Source organism: Scophthalmus maximus, chromosome 1, assembly GCF_022379125.1.
Source record: "Scophthalmus maximus strain ysfricsl-2021 chromosome 1, ASM2237912v1, whole genome shotgun sequence".
NCBI lineage: Eukaryota > Metazoa > Chordata > Actinopteri > Pleuronectiformes > Scophthalmidae > Scophthalmus > Scophthalmus maximus.
In genome coordinates, this window is record NC_061515.1 from 2145380 (window position 1) to 2165000 (window position 19621).

The 19621-nt window shown below is 46.2% G+C and overlaps 1 protein-coding gene across 11 annotated transcripts in view; it reads right to left on the minus strand.

Moving 5' to 3' along the window:
* Nucleotides 1–19621, minus strand: part of LOC118301643 (vacuolar protein sorting-associated protein 13B-like) — a 299542-nt gene that overhangs the window by 92752 nt on the left and 187169 nt on the right. For 9 of the 11 annotated variants that reach the window (XR_004790359.2, XM_035627305.2, XM_047331582.1 and 6 more), the window contains 3 exons: nucleotides 9043–9246; nucleotides 4403–4529; nucleotides 2413–2556 (listed from right to left, as the gene is read on the minus strand). Coding sequence is in view for 10 of the 11 variants with exons in the window: in XM_035627305.2 (XP_035483198.2) it covers nucleotides 2413–2556; nucleotides 4403–4529; nucleotides 9043–9246 (475 nt within the window). In the remaining variant the exon portion in view is untranslated. Of the gene's footprint in view, nucleotides 1–2412; nucleotides 2557–4402; nucleotides 4530–9042; nucleotides 9247–11761; nucleotides 12434–19621 lie in introns of those variants that run through there. The other 2 variants (XM_035627308.2, XM_035627309.2) reach the window with 2 other exon arrangements.

Here is a 19621-nt window from a genome sequence, read left to right on the forward strand (position 1 = left end):
CCCTACAAAACAAATTCATTAGCCCAGACAATAAAACACAGCTGTGAGGGGGCAATGAAACTGTTTCAAATCTACATTGAATCTGTTCAAGGGCCACAGAATGTTCTCAAAATGTCTAGGAATGAACAAAAAAGACAGAGAGAGAGAGAAAAAAAAATGGAATTAAGAGAGAGAGTGAGTGAGCAAAGGGGCAGAGTTTAATTTAATCTATAACTGGGGACAGATCTGAGATACTTTATTGAAGCACAACAACAAAAACGGTTCCTCTGCACCAGATGCTTGGGATCTGGGACCTGCTTTTAATTTAATCCTTTGAACAGGTTGAATAAAGGAAGGACAAAGAAACATGTCAAATACTATAAATATCATCACTGAAGTGGAGTCTGAATTTAAAAAAGATTTTCCAAATCCACATTGGGATACTATGAAAACTGGTTATGGAAATACATGTGAACTCCAGGATTATCATTTGTAACCTGCCCTGACCTGTTCCGAAAGTCACACTCGGCACACGTGCTCTTCTTCTGATAGGAGCTGATGGCAGTATGTGTAGCGTGTGAGCAGGGGGGAGACAGGCAGCCGGCAGGGCCCAGTGCGAGTGAAGACACGCTGCTCTCAGGAGCCGGGCTCCGAGCGCGTCAACCACTAGAGGGCTCTGCAGCTCGAAGAATGAGCTTCTGCAGACCGGCACGCTCCAGACCCCGACCACGTCTTACTCACACTGACCCGCCCGTCGACCGGGTCCGGGGGGGCCAAGCAGTCGGATGGATGCAACCCGCCAAGAGACTCGCGACAGTGGGAGAGATAGATGCACAGATAGTTTTACAGAGACTGAGTTTGAAAAATCCAAAGAGTGAGGACACACAAAAAAAACAACCCCTGAGCGTTAATGATGCTATAGTATAATGGCACTGCTATGAAACCGCATGAGTGGAGAACATGGTATAATGCACCTGAAATTAATAAGGAATAATAAAAGAAAAGGTGAAATGAGAGAGTTCACAATGACTCACTTAATCTACTTTAATTGTCCATTGCCATCATCAGATAGTCTGAGAAAAATAACTTTCCACTTAGCTACCGTCACTTTGCCCTTGAGCAATTCACCCTAAATCCCCAGCTCCTCCGACCGGAACTGTATATGTACAAATATATATACATATATTTTTCTGTTTGCATTGCCTTGAGAAACAAGTCAAACCGATCGAAAATGACCTTTTCTCAAATTGAGTTTAAAACCCTGTTTTTCAAACCGTTGCCAGTGGACCTCCCAGAAAAAAAGAGCTGATGAAGTTTCTCGTCCTGCCTCAAACCTGGATGAACCCTCTGCAGCCGTTAACTGCCCCTCAACACAATCAAGCCGTGAATCATTACAAGTCGGGGTGAGGGCTCAGAGATCGACCCAAATCAAGACCAGATGCACCAGCAGGCACCTCCCCAAGACTGATGATATCAATAATACAAGAAAAATAATAAATAAGAGGAAAAATCATCAAACACTTACAACATAAAGGCCTGTTATATCTATCTATCTATTAATACTGACACCTCCTGTATTTGTGTTTGAGGTGCAAATTGTTTTTAATCCTAACTAGTTAAGGGAAGTCTTCCGTTTTCATTGTGGGGCCAAACATGTACCGTTGCCGGGCTGGTTGTCGGCCCACCGGCTGCTACTTGCTAACCGTCGCTTTACAGATCTGAGTCATCTGATGGCGGCGGAACGCATATCCGTGCCTAAAGAATCCCACGAAGAGGGATAACAGTAAAAGTAATGTCAACGCTCTTCATTTCATTCCACCGCCCCCCCCTTCCCTTCTGTCCCCTTCACTCCTGCATGACTCCCATCCTCACCACAGCTGGTAAATATTTTTATATTGTGTTCCATTAGAAAGCTTCATTAAGCGGTCAGACGGGGCAAATGGCGCCTGGGAGCTCCCTGTGCTGTAAACAATAGGAAGGGTCCTGAAAGCTGCAGCCGAGCGCGCTGCAGTAAACTAAGGCCACATTAGAGCGAAGCCTCGCTCTGAGTGAGTAAATATTTAAATGTGTTAGATTCACTAAAAACAGTCAGGGGCCGATGAGTTAGGGGAACTGTATGTGAGGGTACACGGTCATGATGGGTTTTTCGAGCGAAAAAATGAACAAGCCATTATTATATCAGCGAGGGAAAAGCGGTGTTAGGGCCAAGGTGTGGTGTATGAGTGTGTGAACATAACTGGATAACATTTCATAAGTACAGTGACAGATGAGAGGCTGGAAATGTGGTTCAAACAATTCTGAACCGCATGTGGTGGAGTTTGTCGTTTCCCGTTCAGTTGCACATCCCCGTGTTTGTAGGTGTGGAAAGTGAACGCCAGCGCGCGCGTGTCCACATGCGATTGGACTCACACATTTGTCGATGGCAATATTCACCTCAGCACTTTTCTCAGGAGCGTCCATGCCGACCACGTTGTCTCTGAGAAGCTGCTGCAGGAGCTGCACCTGTCCCACGCTGAGGTAGAAGTCCAGACTGCTGGTCACGTTCACCTCCAGGGAGTGGCCACACACCACCACCTCCTGGGAGACAGTGTAGGGAGGGAGAACAGAAAATAAGAGTGGGGGGGGGGGGGGGGGGGGGGGGGGGGGGGGGAGGCAAGAAAACACTACCACATCAGGACAGTTTGTGAACTATCTTTTGACTTTGTGCTCTTGGTCTTAGTCTATTCACTTTCTAACTCCCCTCTAGCTCGTTCCGTTTAGCTCACTTGTTCCCTCTCAGTTGCCCCGAACCCGACCCCCCCACACCCACACACAGCAGTTTAAACTTCTGCCCGGAGGCTACAGCCAACAGGATATCACTCACTAACACTCTGGGTTGAACCACACACACGAGCCACATCTACAGTAACTGCACACAATGGTATTGGCAACTGCTGTGTAAACACACTTCAGTCAGACCTACTGTTTAAAAGTATAAGGGGACTGATAATACTGTATTCAATATCATATGCAACATTAACATTACAATTTGCTTTTCTTCTGTTGTTTTTTTCTCATTCATGTTCATAGAACATATTAAGTGTACCGTCATTAATATTGAGGAGGACTGGCGTATTTTGGATTGTAGACTGTGGATTGCTTAAGTAGATAAAATACATAGATAATTTTATAAAGATCTGTCACGTATGAATTTAGCTCTCTATTTCTTGTTTGTATGTTTGTGATTGACTGATAAACATTGCCTTGAAAAAGCTATGAAATATCTATTTCAGTACGTGACTGCATGTAAAGATTATTTTTTTCATAAAAGGAGAGGGGGAAGCTCCTTATAAAGACGTGTTTAAAGCGTGTAGACTGACAGCAGGTCGCCACCTATCAGTGTGATGTATATGTCATGTGAGCACATGTGACACATCAACAAAGACTGGAACACGTGTGTGTGTGTGTGTGTGTGTGGTATTGTATTGTATGGCTGTCTTTGTAAGGACCTGTTCGAGTTTAAACCCACATTTTAATTTTAGCCATTTTTTTGAAAAATTTTGACATTTTGTTGGGTCCCTGCTTTCTGGGGCTGATTGGCGTTGAGGTTAGGGTAAGAGTAAAGTCTGGGATCAGGCATTTCACTGTGATAGTTTAAAGTCCTCCAGAAGACAGAAGCACAACTCTAGGTTTTACTCATGTTGTGGGGACCCAAATCAAATTACACAATCACATTATGGAGACTAGATATGTTTTTTCTCACACACAACCTCTAAAACGATAATCATTAAAGTTGAATATAAAGATGTGTTTTGGGGGTTACAGTAGGGTTTTGCAAGTTCTAGTAAGTCTACAGAAAATACATGTAAGTGAATGTAATGTCCTCTGAAGTCATGGGGACATGACTGTGTGTGTGTGTGTGTGTGTGTGTGTGTGTGTGTGTCAGTGCAAACTATGGATTAGCTGTTATGCATTGTCAAGGGGCACGTTAGCGTGGTCGGACAGAGCATCAAAGAGACAGGAAGTCTCATGCAGCTGTGCCAGAAAACATCAGCTGTACAAGCAGAAAGGTTTGAACTCTGCAGGTCAAAAGCCTCCATTACACGGCCGACCGGCTGAGGGACTCCTAATGAGTAAGTTACTGTACGTTAAGGAGCAAAACATGAATACTTCTGACATCTGAAACAATCCATGTCTTTTTTCATATGAGCAATGGATTGTGAGAGTAATGGTTGCAATCATGACTGTAGCAGGTCACGGTCAAAGGGCACGAGATGTCAGTAGAACAAACTTCTACAAAGCAGATGAGGGAAAATATGCAACTGTGAATTTCTAGGAAAAGTCGCGTCTCCTCTCGACCCGTCATTGTTCATTTTACCACGGTACTAATACACGCTTTTAACAGAACAATCATGAATTCATGATGCGCCGTGTCAACACTGACCTCCGTCTGTCCACTGTCTGGAGAGAGGTTCTTGCTGAAGATGATGGCGGGGGCTGCCGTCACTCGAACAGAGAAGTCGGTCAGGATCGGTGTCAGGATGGCCCGACGCTCCTGGTGCCTCCTAATACTGTGCAGAGATAGAAAACAGTTCACTGATACTTCACCAGGCAGCTTCCAGAACAATTGTGTTGCGGTTAGTTTTTCTCTAAAAAAAAAAAGAGGCTGTGGGACCAATGTAAACATCTGGAGAACATAATATAAGAACAAACAGGTTGGAGATATATAGTTTCAAGTAGGTCTCGACCTTACAGCGACTCAATGGACATTGTCATGCAGAAAATATTTACTACGTAATTATATTTGGGTTGTAAGTATATTATCTTGGTGTTGAGGCGATTGTAAAATTACACTACGATAAACAGAAACCATAAGGCCACTATTTACTAATAACCTGTTATGGTTACCAGTTGTAAAATCTGTCTGAGAATGTCAAGTCAACACAATACAGGCGAAACCACAAAACGCTCACAACTGAGCTATTGTTATGCCCTGAGCTGACAGCAAGACATTTCATACTCGTTCTGGCTTTTCAAATTCAAACCAGTTAGGACGACGAGCCGAACTCAGAACAAAAGACTTCAAGATGGATTTTGCAGACCTGACCTGTGAAATACTTCAGTCTTATTTCGGGTCTGACACGTCGTAGCTGCATGCTTGAACACGGTTTTAAAAGAGAGAGTGAGACGTTATTTGACAAGTTTCAATTGGGAACACCCCTAAATTGTATACACAAGATCAAACTGAGGCCTTCTCACATCAACTCTCTCCATTCCACTAATGTCCATTCCCACAATCAGCTCATATTTGTGGGAACATTTGTTAGCAGTAAAACAAATATACAAGTGGGCTTTATAAGGTGGTGTTAATTGCCACATCTGCTGCTATTAAAACAATCAAGGGGCACGGCTTCCAATATTTATAGTTGGCCGGGATTATAGAAAAGCCCTGTTTCTAGGTGGCCTGGAGTACAGTACTTAACCAGAACCAATATCATATTCACCCCTGCTTCACAAATGTGCATTACCCGAGGCCTTAAGGGATTATTTTCTGACACATTTCCTCACACCGAGAGCTTGTGGGAGGCCTAATTCGGACGTCAAATGATCTGTGAGGCCAATTGGTGTCGGCTAATCTCCCCTCAGACAGAGATTGAAACAACTAGTGTCTCATTGCAGTGGACAGGTGCTGTCATTCACCAGCAGCGCGGGGAGGTGTGAGTCTCGGTTTACCAGCTATGTGGGGGCCTCTGACCGGACCGCAGCACCCTGCGTGCCTCCGCGCGTGTGTGTGTGTGTGTGTGTGCGTGCATGTGTGTGTGTGTGTGTGCGTGCGTGTGTGTGCGTGCACCTTTGAACGGGTGTGGTGCAAACAACAAAAGACGGGAGGCTACACACGGTGCCCAGGGAGTGGAGATATCAGTGGCCTGGCAGGCCGGAGGGGAGATGGGGGAGTTCACAGCTCCCTGACACAGGGTCTTTTCCTCGCCGTGTGACGAGGACAGATCCTGTCAGTGGATCCGCGGCGCTGGAATTTCCTCGCGAAAAAACCTCAGGAAGCCAAACTGAGGCCACTGCAGATCCGCAACTTCTGCTGGAGCTGACCCCGGGAGAAAAAAAAAACTGCAGAGGGAACATGCCTCAAATCCAGAGCCGGACAGAGGGCGGGTGGGGCGGGGGTATCGATGCAGGGGCCGGGGGAAAGGTGCGAACTCTGGAAGTGGTGCGTGTCAGAACTAATTGCGACCAAGCTGGTGCCTTTCTGCTGGTGATTGCAGCGGACAGGCAAAGCTGTGAACTTGACTCTGCTTTCCCCGAGTGTGTTGGATCTTTCTGAATCACATGTTGAGTTGTGAATGGGTTGGGTGGTGACGGAGGCCGGGCTGCACGGGGGCAGCACTACAGCTGAGCCCATTTTCCAACGGGGGCCTCCGCTGCCGTTCCTGCCATGGCACGGAGAGAGGGAAATGAGGAGGCAACCACAGTCACCTTGGATGATTTGTTTGGACGCTAAAACTGAGCGCTGGGGCGAAATTGACAAACCTCAGTGACAAGGGTAGAAGTTGACCCCAGCAGGACCACACGGAGAATCAACTGCTCACTGGTGTGAATCTAAACTATTTGGACGACGAAAATGCGACTAGATGAGAGGAAACATTAAAAAGACATCTATGTGGGAGTGCGATAGGAATTCAGTGTTTGGACATTTCAACACGACCTTCGCAGTACAATACTGTGTGTTAGTCCTTTGAGTACAGGAAATGTTGGGTCATTCTGCAATCGAGTTCTGAATAGATATCCAGGACGGACTAAAGAAAGTCGGGTCTCCTGGAAAGGTATTAGGCATCTTCTGGGGCCCAGAGTGTGAGCCCAGAATTTCACCTCGTTGCCCTTTCAGAAATATCTGGCCTTGGCACTGGGCCCAGGCAGCCGTGTTTTCATACACAGAGACGTACTGACAGCAAGAAAGAAAGAGAAAAAAAATAAGTGGTTCAAGCCTCAGTAGCTCTTTGGTCACATAAGCTTGTCAGACTTGTCAGACTCAGTAGCAAGAACCTAAGACTCTCTCGTTGGTCCAAGTCCACTTCAGAAAAGGAGTATTCAACAATAGGTGGGAGAAGGTCACGACGAGTGAGGACCGTTCTTAGAACAGTTAGTCAAAACTACCGGGAGGAAAAAAGAAAGAAATCGAACGCTCCACTTGCTCGTTCGCAGTCGTTTTCGGTGAAAAGATGAGAATCAGACAGTAGGATTTCAGAAAGCATGACACATGGCAATAAAGTGAAGAGCACATACAGTATACACCAGTCTGAAAGCTCATCCTGGGCCCCTCACAAGCTGCGATCCATTCCCCCAGACGGACCAGCCTTGTGCACTGACGCTCGCCCCGTGACTTGTACAGGTGATTGACGCTGGATTAAAAGGTGCTCAGCACGTCAACTGTAACCGGATATCAATGTAATTCTTTTGAACAGAAAAAGCCATATTTGACTGTCCACAAAGCATTTTTTTTCTTTTCAAAAAAGTGTTTTTTGTACATTGTTTGTGCAAAATAAAAAAAAAACCCACAGTAGCTAACCAAAGCAGCAAGAAGTAACTGTACGGACGGGGTCTCCTTTAAATAAATCTTGAGTGGTTGTCACAATAAAGGATCTTGTTGCAGTCTGAGAGATGAGGCCTCAGCATTAGTATCACCAGCAGCCGCCTGGCAGAGATCCAAACACTATCGGCGTGAGTGTGTGTGTGTGTGTTTATGTGCGTATATGTGTGTGTGTGTAAGAGTAATGAAAATAGTATTCATAATGAATATGGATGAGGGTGAGTGTGCGAGTATCTGAGCCAGCCTCCGTCTGAGCTCTGATGACCGGAGAGCTCTCGGTCTCCATCAGGCCCCGTGTTGCTCCTGCACTGTATTCTTGCACGAGGCTTATTTTTAGTTGACAGGGAACAAATCTGGACCCGTTGCCTGTGATTCTGTGAGTTTTGGGCCTGTTCCCTCTCAAAACATGAGTGGAAAAAAAAACCAAAAAAAAAAAAAGAGGTTGCGGGGCCAAACAGGCTGTTACACTCATGCTTGTTTTAGCTCCCGAGTCTATAAAAAAATGACAGGGTTTGTAATTATGACTGTACGTTGAAGGCTGCATTATAGGGAGCTAACTCAATAACCACATGCTGCTCTCACATTAGGACTGATGAGATAAATTATGGGACGCTCGCAGCAGATCACGCAAACAGCACCTGACAAGGGGTGTGATGAGCAGCAGAGACGCTCAGGCTCAGTAAAACTCCGCCGTTATTTGAAAAACACAACATGGTGGAACCATGTGTCTGCACACAGGACAGAAAATATGTACATGTGTGTGGGTGTGTGTGTGTTTTGCACACAAATATAGATGCCTATCCATATTTCCTGACCCGCTTGCTGGTGGCGTTGGTAATTATCTGCTGGGAACCATGAATGTTCCTACGAACAAAGCCAACCTATCTAATACAGGCTGAGAATTTCTGTCTGGCTCAAAGTTCTGGACCAATTGACCAACACAGCCACGACTAACAAATAATCAAACAATCAAAATATTTTATCCCAATGGAGTTGAACGTTAGAGCAATATGCAATTAATATTTTGGCCATATTTACATCTACCAAGTCCTTAGAAAAAAAACGTAGCTGGTAGCAGCTGGTATACCTTAGTGGGTTACACCGCGGACTTTGGTACAGAGGGTCGTGGTTTGAGTCCAGGTCATCCCAGCGTGGGCCCTTAGGCAAGGCCCTTAATGCTACTGTACCTGCCTCGATGATTGTAAGTCGCTTTGGACAAAAGCGTCAGCAAAATGAATATAAATGCAAAGTAGCTGTGTTTATAACTTCACCTGTCACCCATTTCTTCTGCTCACAGCCTTTTGGAACTGGGCAGTTAACGTACACTGGAGTTGTGCCGGTGCTTGTGATGTGATTGGTTATCGGCACAAATTGTGAAACGTCCCAAAAAAAAAAAAAAATCTTGACCAAAGACGACGTAGGACGTTAAAGAGCTGCTGAGAGGAAAACACAGGAACATGCAAATGACTGAAGCGACCTCTGACCTGCTGGCCATGTTCCACTCCAGCGCAGGGTTCTGGGAGTTCCTCTCGCCCTCGGCCGACACACCGCTTTTGATTCCCTCCTTCTCCGGCTTGAGCTGCTCCCACTGAGCTGTTCCGATGGTGATGGACTGGAGATCCACCTGGTACTGACGGTCCTCCACCTCCGAGCCGGGGTCGCGCAGGATTCCCAGGTTCAGCGCCCGCCTGGAGGGAGGAGAGGGAACACTTTTACAAATCATGTGGCGCGTTAATAAATCCAGAGGGCCGAGGTCAGACTGAGACCTGGATCTGTGAGGAAGTGAATCTTGGTAACGACACATCATAGTGAGGTCACAGGCAACAGGCAGGTGTCCAAGTGCAATTTGTCTAAATGTAGAAAACATGAATTCATTTTATGTATTGTTGCAGGGGGTCACACTGGATCAGGCTGTACGTTATATATAAAGTCAATTACAATGAAGCATATGACCCCAGGAGTGGAGCAGGTAGTCAGTAAAGAGGTCTTGGCCGTGGGCCCTAACCACCACTGACTTCTTCCTCCCCCTTCGCCTGCTCAGTGGTTTAGTAGCACAAGTTCCTTACGCGATGATTTATGAGGAAATCAAAGTCTCTGGTACTTGTTCAGCCAGACCTCAGATGAATAATCCCACAGGCCCCAGGTGAAATAATTTGCCTCTTTCTTATTATAAAGTTCTGATTCATGCCCGCTTATCGTTAACAGTAAACATTGACTAAACCCCCTGGCGTGACGCCACAGGAGTCTGGAGAGTCAGTGGGGATCTCACTGCCTCTCTTTTTCTATTTCCGTCTCCAGAAACACAGGGCTGCTCCAGTATACACAAAGTGAAATAGTGCAGCAGAGATGTAGAGATAAGTCGGGAGTGGGCAGCACGGTCTCTGAACCGCCGCCGTCAGAGGGAACTAAAACTGTCCCGTCAGCGCCAAGAAAAAGTGATGTCATCCATTTTTTCGCCTTTTGAGAGACAAGATCCTGACAAATTCACAGGGAATAATCAAAATTCAACATCTGCATATGACATCAGGGCCCTCGGTTCATTATGATATGTTTATTTGTGCTGGTGAATTCAAATGAGAGCTTAAATGGTATAAATAAGGGCTTAAAATGGCTACAGATGTAGTGGCAGCATGAGTAGTTCTATTTGTTTCTGCAATGTCAATGGTAATTTCCATACAGCGCTCCCCCTCCGCAGCCACACTGACGGGCCTCTACCGGAGCGTGATGTTATGACAATAAGCACCAAGTACAAAAACAATGGCGATGGGAGATCAGAGGTGCATAACTAGATTTAGCTGGATCTGTTGACATACAAACAAGTGAAACAGATCCTTAATCAACATTTGGAACCACATTTATCAACAGAGGATAATATAAATCAAACCAAGGGCCCTGCGAGTTTTGGGTGGGATGTGTCAGTCTAGATTCATTAGGGCTTTTGTAACAGTACCTCCATCACCCTCCCCAGCCCCAAACTGTATTTTTCACATTAAACAAACCACAGTTACCTCATGTGCTTTCCAAATTATCTCCTAGCTTCAGCTTATTTAGGAGACTCTCTTACTCATAATCAACATAACATGGGAGGCTGCAGCCAAGCCTCTGCATTGCTGAGCTGCGGGGTCATCTCCAATGACATAAATAAATATGATAAACATTTGTCTTGGTCATGCAGCCAGTGGAAACCAGTGTGATTTAATATCAAAAGACATATTTCAGCCAATCACAGGAAACAAGAGCTTCGTTTCTGACAAATGAGGAAGGGAGGAATTTTGGAAGTTCCCCTTGGGGTGCAATAATAATTGAAGCCAGATTGTTCGTGATGTACATGTGGGGGGAAAACACTGCTGGTTTGACGTATCTGATCGGTCACGTAAAGACCACACTCTTTGGCTGTGAGGAATCGGAGAATGCCATGGGAAAGCATGGCACTCACTCACTCTGCCCACCATAGACATGGACAACCCCCCCAGAAATAATACAGAGCGAGGCAGGTGGAACACGCCCTTCTGCTCCGTCTCTGGGTCGGCCATTATCAGACATCTGCCCGCACGACCATGTGGTGACATGGTACATGATGACATGCTTTCGCAGCTGAGGACGGCTAGGCAGGGGGGGGGGGGGGCTTGGATGGGGGCTCAGAGAAATTTTCCTCAAACACAAGTACTTAGCTTTGCCCTTGTTCCCGAGCCAAACGTATTTTAATTGCAGGAAAAGACCACAGAAACATTATTTTTTACGACAAAATTCTGCTATTTATAAAAATGGATCAAAAGCTCCGCAGCAAGAACGCTCTGTTTCATGGCAGTCACGGCTATTATCTCCGAAAACATTTCTCCCTCTTCTGACACAATTTAAATCCAATTTGACTCTGAAAAAGCCACTAGGCTGATTTCGCATCAGAGCTGAAATACGAGGGCGTCGGTCCAACATTATTATGGCCCAAAGTCAAAGCCTCTATCTAATTCAGGCCCTCCAGTGGGAAACAGCGCACAGAATAGTAAAGGCATGGAAATCTTAAGTATCTAAAAATTCAAGATGTGGAAAAAGAACGAGAAGAGAGAAAAAAAATAACAATAGTGCTGTTCAACATCCCTCTAGAAGATAGGCAGACGAATATACAGATGGAACAATGAATCGCAAGTGACGTTCTTCTGTTCAGCCTTCTCTGAGTCTGTGCATGTGCTGGGCAGAGCATCAGTTATGATTTGTGTTGTTAGTAGAGGTGTGATGGTACATACGCTGGTTTTGAGGTCACGGCTCGGTATGGTGTTCGTACAGCGGTATTTGAACTCTAGTTTATTGAACATGGCATTGTCATTCTGAAAGTCTGCCATACAGCTGCTTATGGATGCAAGCCTAGAAATAAGATAAAAATGACTTTAACAAAAGGAAAACAAAATAAATATTCTCTCATTCACAAAATAAGCATCTTGTAAATTAACTTTACTGTGCTTGTTTTAACATTAGCAGCGTCACACTAGGACCGTGCACACACACAAATGGTCTCTCAAATTAAAAATAATATACAATATTCACTGAAGTGCAGCATGTAGAAAATCAAATACTTGAACTGCACAGTGTTTGCATTCACATTAGCAGCGAGAGGGAACTATGTAACGGGACTCGGTTTGAAGCTGGTGTATAGGGTCGCAGGTCCACTGTTATAAAAACACCAAATGGGGAAACGCAGAGATTCAAATCGAGGTCCGCACACACAAAAGTTCTGCATTCGTCCGGTACACAGTCGAACTTGGGTACAGATACGTATTCCGTTACACCGCTGGTTGTTGGGTGGACTCGTCGGGACTCCTCAACGTGCTGCAGATCTGGGATTGTTTGGCGAAGTGGTCATGAGACTGGAGGAGGAACCTTCTGGGCACACGCATAAAACATCAGTGAATAATAAGCTAATAATTAGCGAAGGAAGATAAACAACAAATAAGCTCATGCAGTCTCACACAGCCGCTCCATGCCACAGTGGCATTAGGTGTAACCAGTGAGGGATTTACTCTGCCGCTGCACACAGCTGTGTGGGAATAACATCCAGACTTGGAATACACAACTTGCATGAAAGAGAATGTAAAAAAAAGAGAGAAAAAAAGAGAGAATTAAGTCAAATATAGTGCGTGAGCGTTACATGGAAACAGAATCCTACTGACCAGAGCCAGTGAGTAAATAAGAGAAAAAAAGGCTTGTTGAAAAAGAGCGAAAGTGGAATCTTGGGGGAGCCTGATTACCATGCTGAGGTTTTGAAGGCTAACAGTGGTTCAAGGTTGTAAAACAAACCACAACGGGATCTGGTTGAGGCTCAGGGCTCGACGGCAGGAGTGTGGGAGCCCGTGGGCCGTGAGGGGATCCTGTGGGGCAGGGTGTATCGTGGCTCTTGGCTCTCAGTGGCCTCCCACCTCCCACCTCCCTCTCTCAACCACACCCTCCACATCCCCTGCCCCGGGCCAGTGGGGCAGGAAGCACCGGGGTAATACCAAGCGCCGCTGGCTTCTGGATCTCGTCACTCTGGAACCCGCAACCTGAACCCGCAACCCCAGACCTGTTTTTCACTTCATTTCCTCAACAATCACATGCAATATATGTCTGGTTACACGTTCAACAGGGGCAGCAGTGGATGTAAATGTGTGTGTGTGTGTGTGTGGGGGGGGGGGGGGGGGGGGGGGGGGGGGACGAGGCCCTCTGCTTCTGCTCTGCCGGTTGAACATACGCACTGAGTGGAATGTTCATTGAGATCTCAGGCTTAATTGTGTCAAGTCAAGCTAAATTAAGTTTGTACACAGACGTTCAATTTTTCACGAGCGTTCCATGTTCTTTTGTTTTGAGCAGAGGACGCCCAACTCAGACATAGTTGACCTGGAAGAGCGGATGCTCTGTGAGCCACATCATTTGTTTTCGAGCCACTTTTGCAGAGTTCGAAGTGTTGGGTCGAGGCTTCGATGATCTTTCTCCGTGGCTCCAAATGTTATCAGCCAAACACCCTCAGCACCCAGCAACTCCTCCGTGGCACGTCTGTTGTGGAGAGGCCTAAAGCTGCACAGTGGCTTCTCAATCAGTCTGCCACGACTCCCAGTGGCTTAAAGTGTGTGTGTATGTGTGTGTGTGTGTGTGTGTGTGTGTGCCGAGGGGGAATTTTTACGCATTATGATTCATGAAACTTGCAATTACTTAGCGAGTTAAGCGCCCCGGCCTATGGTGGTCCGCTCTGAAATGCCAGAACATTCGGCAACTTCTGAGATGTGGATTTATGACCCCAGTCAAGTCCAATTGCTGTTAATTTGCATCCACCAATTACAGTGATTAAGGCTCCGACTGTGAATGCTGAGCGGCCCGTGGACGAGCGAGAGGGGATAACGATGCTGTGGAACAAGGCGAGTCAGCAGAATGAGACCCGGTCACTCCAGCGTTTTCTAATGCTGCTGCTCAAATGATTTTTGATGACTGGAGCTTTTTTGAACAGCAGGCGAGACACAATCACAATCACAAAAACATAATCAAGACAACGAGGTTGTAACAAAGAAGCAAAAGGACTTCTTAGTTTAAAGCCAAGTGCAACGACTCCAAGCTACAGTTGATTCAGTTTTCCTCACTGACGCAAAACACAATAAACTGAAACGGCCGATCTCCTGCATCGTGTCGAGGCTTTGACGTCCCATGACAAAAACTCAATAATCTGTAATCCTGTAGCCCGACGGCGTGACTGATCTCCACTGCTTCTCCCAACAGAAGCCTGTTAATCGTTAGACTGATTATGACTTTTATAAGTCATATCATATTCATGTGAGATCTTAGGAAAGTATCACTTCTACAGACAATACAAGCAGAGCTCCGCTCAAGTTCACACCACCCTCATGACGGGTACCTCAACGATGAAGCACCACAGAAGAAGCCCCTCTGCTCACAATGGCATGGTACAGGATATACCACTTTGATTTCAACACGTCTTCATTACAGGAGTCCTTTATCTCCCGAGCAGTTTACATGTCAGAAGAAGTGATATTGTTATAAGTCGCGTTGCTCCGTAGAAACTGGCCGACATGTGCTCGCCACGATGGCCTGTTAAAGATGTCAGTCTGGCCGGCATAATTAATAGGCCCATTGTGCGCTAATTCAAAACCCGTGTCTTGCATCATTGTTGCAAAGAAGCCATGTGTGAGGACTGTACAGATATTTCCTTTGGCTTCCACATGCTGTATTTCATGGACTTCACACATGCCAGTGACTACACAAATTAGACCGCCGATCTTTCATCGAACTCCGTGATTCATTGTGCAGTAAAAAAAACATACAGTTTGCAACGATCACACGGTGGATACGGACTCATTCATTGACACGTCGTATCAAAAACGTTTTTCAAAGCCTGATGGTATCACACGTCCTTGGCTGCACATCAGTCGGGATGTGGATGCAACTTCAACATTTACAATTCAGTCCGAAGTATTCTGCATCAAACTAACGGCACAAATGTCGTCCTCATCCCCGCTGCTTCTGTTCTGCACATGAGCACGCACGCACGCACGCACGCACGCACGCACGCACGCGCGCGCGCGCGCGCGCGCGCGCACGCACACACACACACACACACACACACACACACACACACACACACACACACACACACACACACACACACACACACACACACACACACACGATGCTCTTTGCATTGGAATATTCTTGGCTAACGGGGACCGTAATTCTCTGCCTTTTTAGGGGCACTGACTTCTCGCTGGATTCTTTTATACAGTAGGTACATCTGCAGTGTATCCACGCAGAAAGGCACCTTGGATCCTCATTTGTGAAAAACTGAAGTCGGGGCAGCTGCTGAAAATCACTGACAGGCCTGTGTGTGTGTGTGTGTGTGTGTGCGCGCGCGCGCACTAGTCTGTCTTAGATCTGCTACAGTACACGCATTTGAAGTTGCTGCTGAGAATTATTACGATTCATCTCCGTGAGTACGCGTCACCGCAGGACAAAGCTACCATTTTTCCCATGAAGGGAACGGGTCAGTGCTTGTGAAATCACTTCCTCTGTTGGCGGTAACAGATTCGGGATGCTTCCTTCCCCGCTGTGAAAATGAACATAGTTGCTGCTTTTATAAAAACATGTCAGGCAAAGTTTTAGCAGCGAGCCCCTGACGCGGAGGTGTGAAGGGAATGCCTCGCCGACTTCCTCCGACCTCTGATTGAAACCAGATTTGCGTCCCCACCAAGCGAAAATTTCACAATGATGTAATGGCTCTGCCATTTTAATGCGAGGGGCCTTATCTTTAATTAATCGCTAAACACATGAGCGGAGCGGATTATTGGTAACTGGCGGAAGTGAGGAACATGGCAGGGGAGGTCAAGGATCTGGCTCGCCCTCGTATGCGCTCATTTCCATCACGTTTGAGTAGAACGGACACATGCCTCAACCTCGACGCTACTTCTACACTAACTAAAGGAAAATAATCCTTTTGCTGGAGGAAGATTGGAAATCCGAAACCCTGTCGCTGGACTCCAGTGTGGTCGCTGGTGACTGACAACTCCTGAGGTGAGTCAAACATAAAGGAGTCAGAATCGCCCAGGGCCGAGACCATTAAAGGGGCAGTAGGCGATTTAGGAGTTTACAAACCGCACTAACACTGTTGTGCGGTGCGGTCCGCACCATAGTTTTTTTTTCGATTTACGGAGCCTGGGCTGTGCCGGAAAGCAAGTTTTTTTTTTCCGGCACAGACACAAAAGCGACAGTTACCGGACGGTGGGGAAATATTGGCTGATTTTTACAAAACGTGTGTTGCTTTAAAATCGCTTACTGGCCCTCTAATCCCTGCTGATTCAGCTGCAAGCAGATTAAATACAGTAATAACACAAGTTAAATACCTGATGGTTAGTATTATCCTTTAATCTTTTAATCATCAGTAACTGTCCAACATTGGTGTGGACAGAACTTTTTGAACATTTTCAGCCCCCTTGAACAATATCGTGATAATTTTCATAGCGTTTCGTCCAGATTGTCAGAAAATACGTTGAGCAATGTTGCATATTCCTCTCATTATCCCCAAATCGTATAAAAGGCATAAAAAACTGCCATAAATACCAAAACTTCAAATGCATTAAAAACATAATGCGCACATAATGTACAGGCGCAGCAATTTAATTCTCTCCGCGATACGAGGCTGAAACCAAGATGGCTACAGTCTTCAGAGCGTTCCTCGTGATTTACTCCTACACATAAATTGTTCAGGTCATGCTCTGGCAAGGAGGGTGTTTTATGGAGCTGTAAAGTTAGACTCCCTTTATGGAACCAACAGCACGGACCACTACTGGGGGTTTTTTGCACTTGATATTGATTAAGCGGCTCAATATCGCGAAGCTGGTTCACATTAGTACACCGAGCGGACATTTTTTTTTGAAGATGCTCATCTTTATCTGTGAAGTGAAGGTTTTTGGCAGAGCACTTGGAAGTTGATTACACACTGTTTACAGCAATTATTGAATCCTGACAAATGTTTGAAGCAGCGGAATTACATATCAAGGTCTTGTCCTCCTCTGGACGAAGAAGGAACATTTTCCTAAACAAAGTCAGGGAACTGATGGCCATATCTGATTAGGTTAATGTACGCTACAGGTTGAGCAGACAGGCCGAACAAACATGTTATCGAATCGCTGAGACGGTAGGTTTTCCTTCTTGTTCACGTTTGCCTCGACCATAAACAACATTTTGTTCTAATCCAAATATCCTTCCAGCACACAAAAAGGCAGAGTGAAACCGAATACAACGACTTGCTGCTGGAAGCTCCCACATAATGGAATTAGAAACTCATGTCTAAATCACGGGCTTTAAGGGGAGACGAGGTCGGACTTATAGAATGTGAGAGCAGATGAGAAACGCCGAAGACTTCCAGGACTGCACGAGCACTTTCTCATGAGATAGTGTCCAAATGCTTTTATGTCAGCGAGGGGGAAAACAGCATAAAATAATTACAATAATCTGGGGCACACATGCTTCCTACATCAGCTAATTCTTCCTCCTCTGCGAACGGCTGTGGAGCCAGTGTTTATAATTCTGCAGCGGATCTCGCATTCATCCATACCGCCGAGTGTGTTTATACAAAGTGACATTTCTGTATGAGAGATTTCCCCCTTTCCCCCCTCCTCCATCTGAGGGAATCACATGGGTTAACTCTCTGTTCTTATCTAACTCCACTAGTGATGTTGTTGATTTGAGGAGAGCGAGGGGAAGAACGGATGACGTTGAAGAAATGGGAAAGGAGGCGACTCCAACAAAAAAGGCTGTGAGCACATTTAAAAGGACCGGGGGAAGAAAATGTAAATGTGGCACAAATGCACTTGAGGTAAAAACAAGAAGCGGGGGGGGGGGGGCTGATGAAGTGATACAAAATCCAGCTTCGTCTTTTTTTCATAGCCGATATTTTGACTTGTCATGCAAGGAAAAGCAAAGTTGCTACTGATAACATCTATCAAAGTGTCCCAGTAAGCGAAGGCAGCAGAACAGTAGGCTATTGTGAACTGTGTGATTCACATCCGTGCTTTTCCTCCTGTGACACGTGCGAAGGTTGTCTGGGTCATTCGAGAGGTGCGATGTATCACGAGGCAGCCACCATATAGCACCTGTAGTTTAAAGAACAGTCTGACGCATAGAAGCAAACAAACCCTCCAACTCCTCCACCTGAAGTTCCCCTCCGCTCACTGCTTTCTTTCTGTCCTCTAAAATGTCCGACAGTGACGATAGGGAACGGAGGGGTTCATTAAAATAACCCAAAACATGTGGAGCGACAGCAGAAACATAAATCGCTGTGACTTGCTTTCTGTTGTGTCACCAAAAAAGTTCCCATGTCATCACTGACCGGTTCCACTGCTCAAATTGCGAGTCGACTGGCTAAATGTGGTTTAAGTCAAGTGAAAGTCCTCCTCACTGAGCGTCTGGAGGTGGAGGCAGAGAGACGGGACCAAAGATGATCGGCAACAGGTGAGGAGAGGGAAGGTGGACCTGTCCCCAGCGACAGGTTGGTGAGACGGCGACACATCGGAGCGACTTCATCGGGACCGAGCCGGACATCCAGGCTGTGTTCAATCATCGGGCTCATCTGGAGCCCGTCACACACTCTACATGTGGAATGACAGTGTTCTCCAGGAATCAGGCCGAGCCGGGCCGTTTGGTGTGTTTTTCTGGCACTGCACCTTGTTCCAATAAGGAGGACGGGGCAACGCGAGACTGTGAGAACCATATACAAACGGGGCTAAAGAGATCGTCTTGTAGCGAGCAGAGCATTGAGAAACTGCAATGAAAAGTAATGCTGGACAAATGACTAATTCCTACGCGAACGACCCACCTCCGTGCTTTACACTCTCTCTTCTATTGGACCTTATCTACAGAACTCCGTCCACAATAGTTTTCTGTCGGCCTTTCAGTATTCTCCTTTAATCTCCCCCCGCTCTCCTGATATATCATTTTCCTTCTTTTCCTCCTCTCTCGCCTGTCAGTGTTTTGGTGCAGCGACTCCAGAACAGTGAGGAGGAAGTGGCCTCTGCGGGCCAGGCTCCTGACTAACCGCAACTCTAAACAGGCAGTGCTGTGAAAATATGGCATTCAAACAACACAATGCCAAAACGTACGACCGCCATCCAAACAGCTGCCGGCACCATGAGAACCTTCAGTTGGGGAAGAGGAGGGAATAAAAAAAGGGGGGGGGGGGGGGGGGGGAGACGACAAAATAATAAAAAGAAAAACATGCAAAGCAGAGCTGCAGCGGTGTCTGCGCTGCGCTGGCAGCCGGGCCGGGCCTTGGTTTTATTAGAAGGAACTGAGAGATGAGAACACGACAGCCCCCTGTGCCTCAGTGGAATGGAGGTTTATACCCCTCAGGTCTTAAAAGACATATTGAACAGAAAAAGCATGTGGTTCAGCACGAGGCTGCAGGGACAGATTGGGAAACTGAGCATGAGAAGGAGCGAAGGACGGTGGGACACGGAGCGGTGCTTCTGTTTAGCAGATTCTGTGTTGCAACGAGTCCAGGTGTAAAAAATTAGAGGAGATGGCGCATCAAACGGG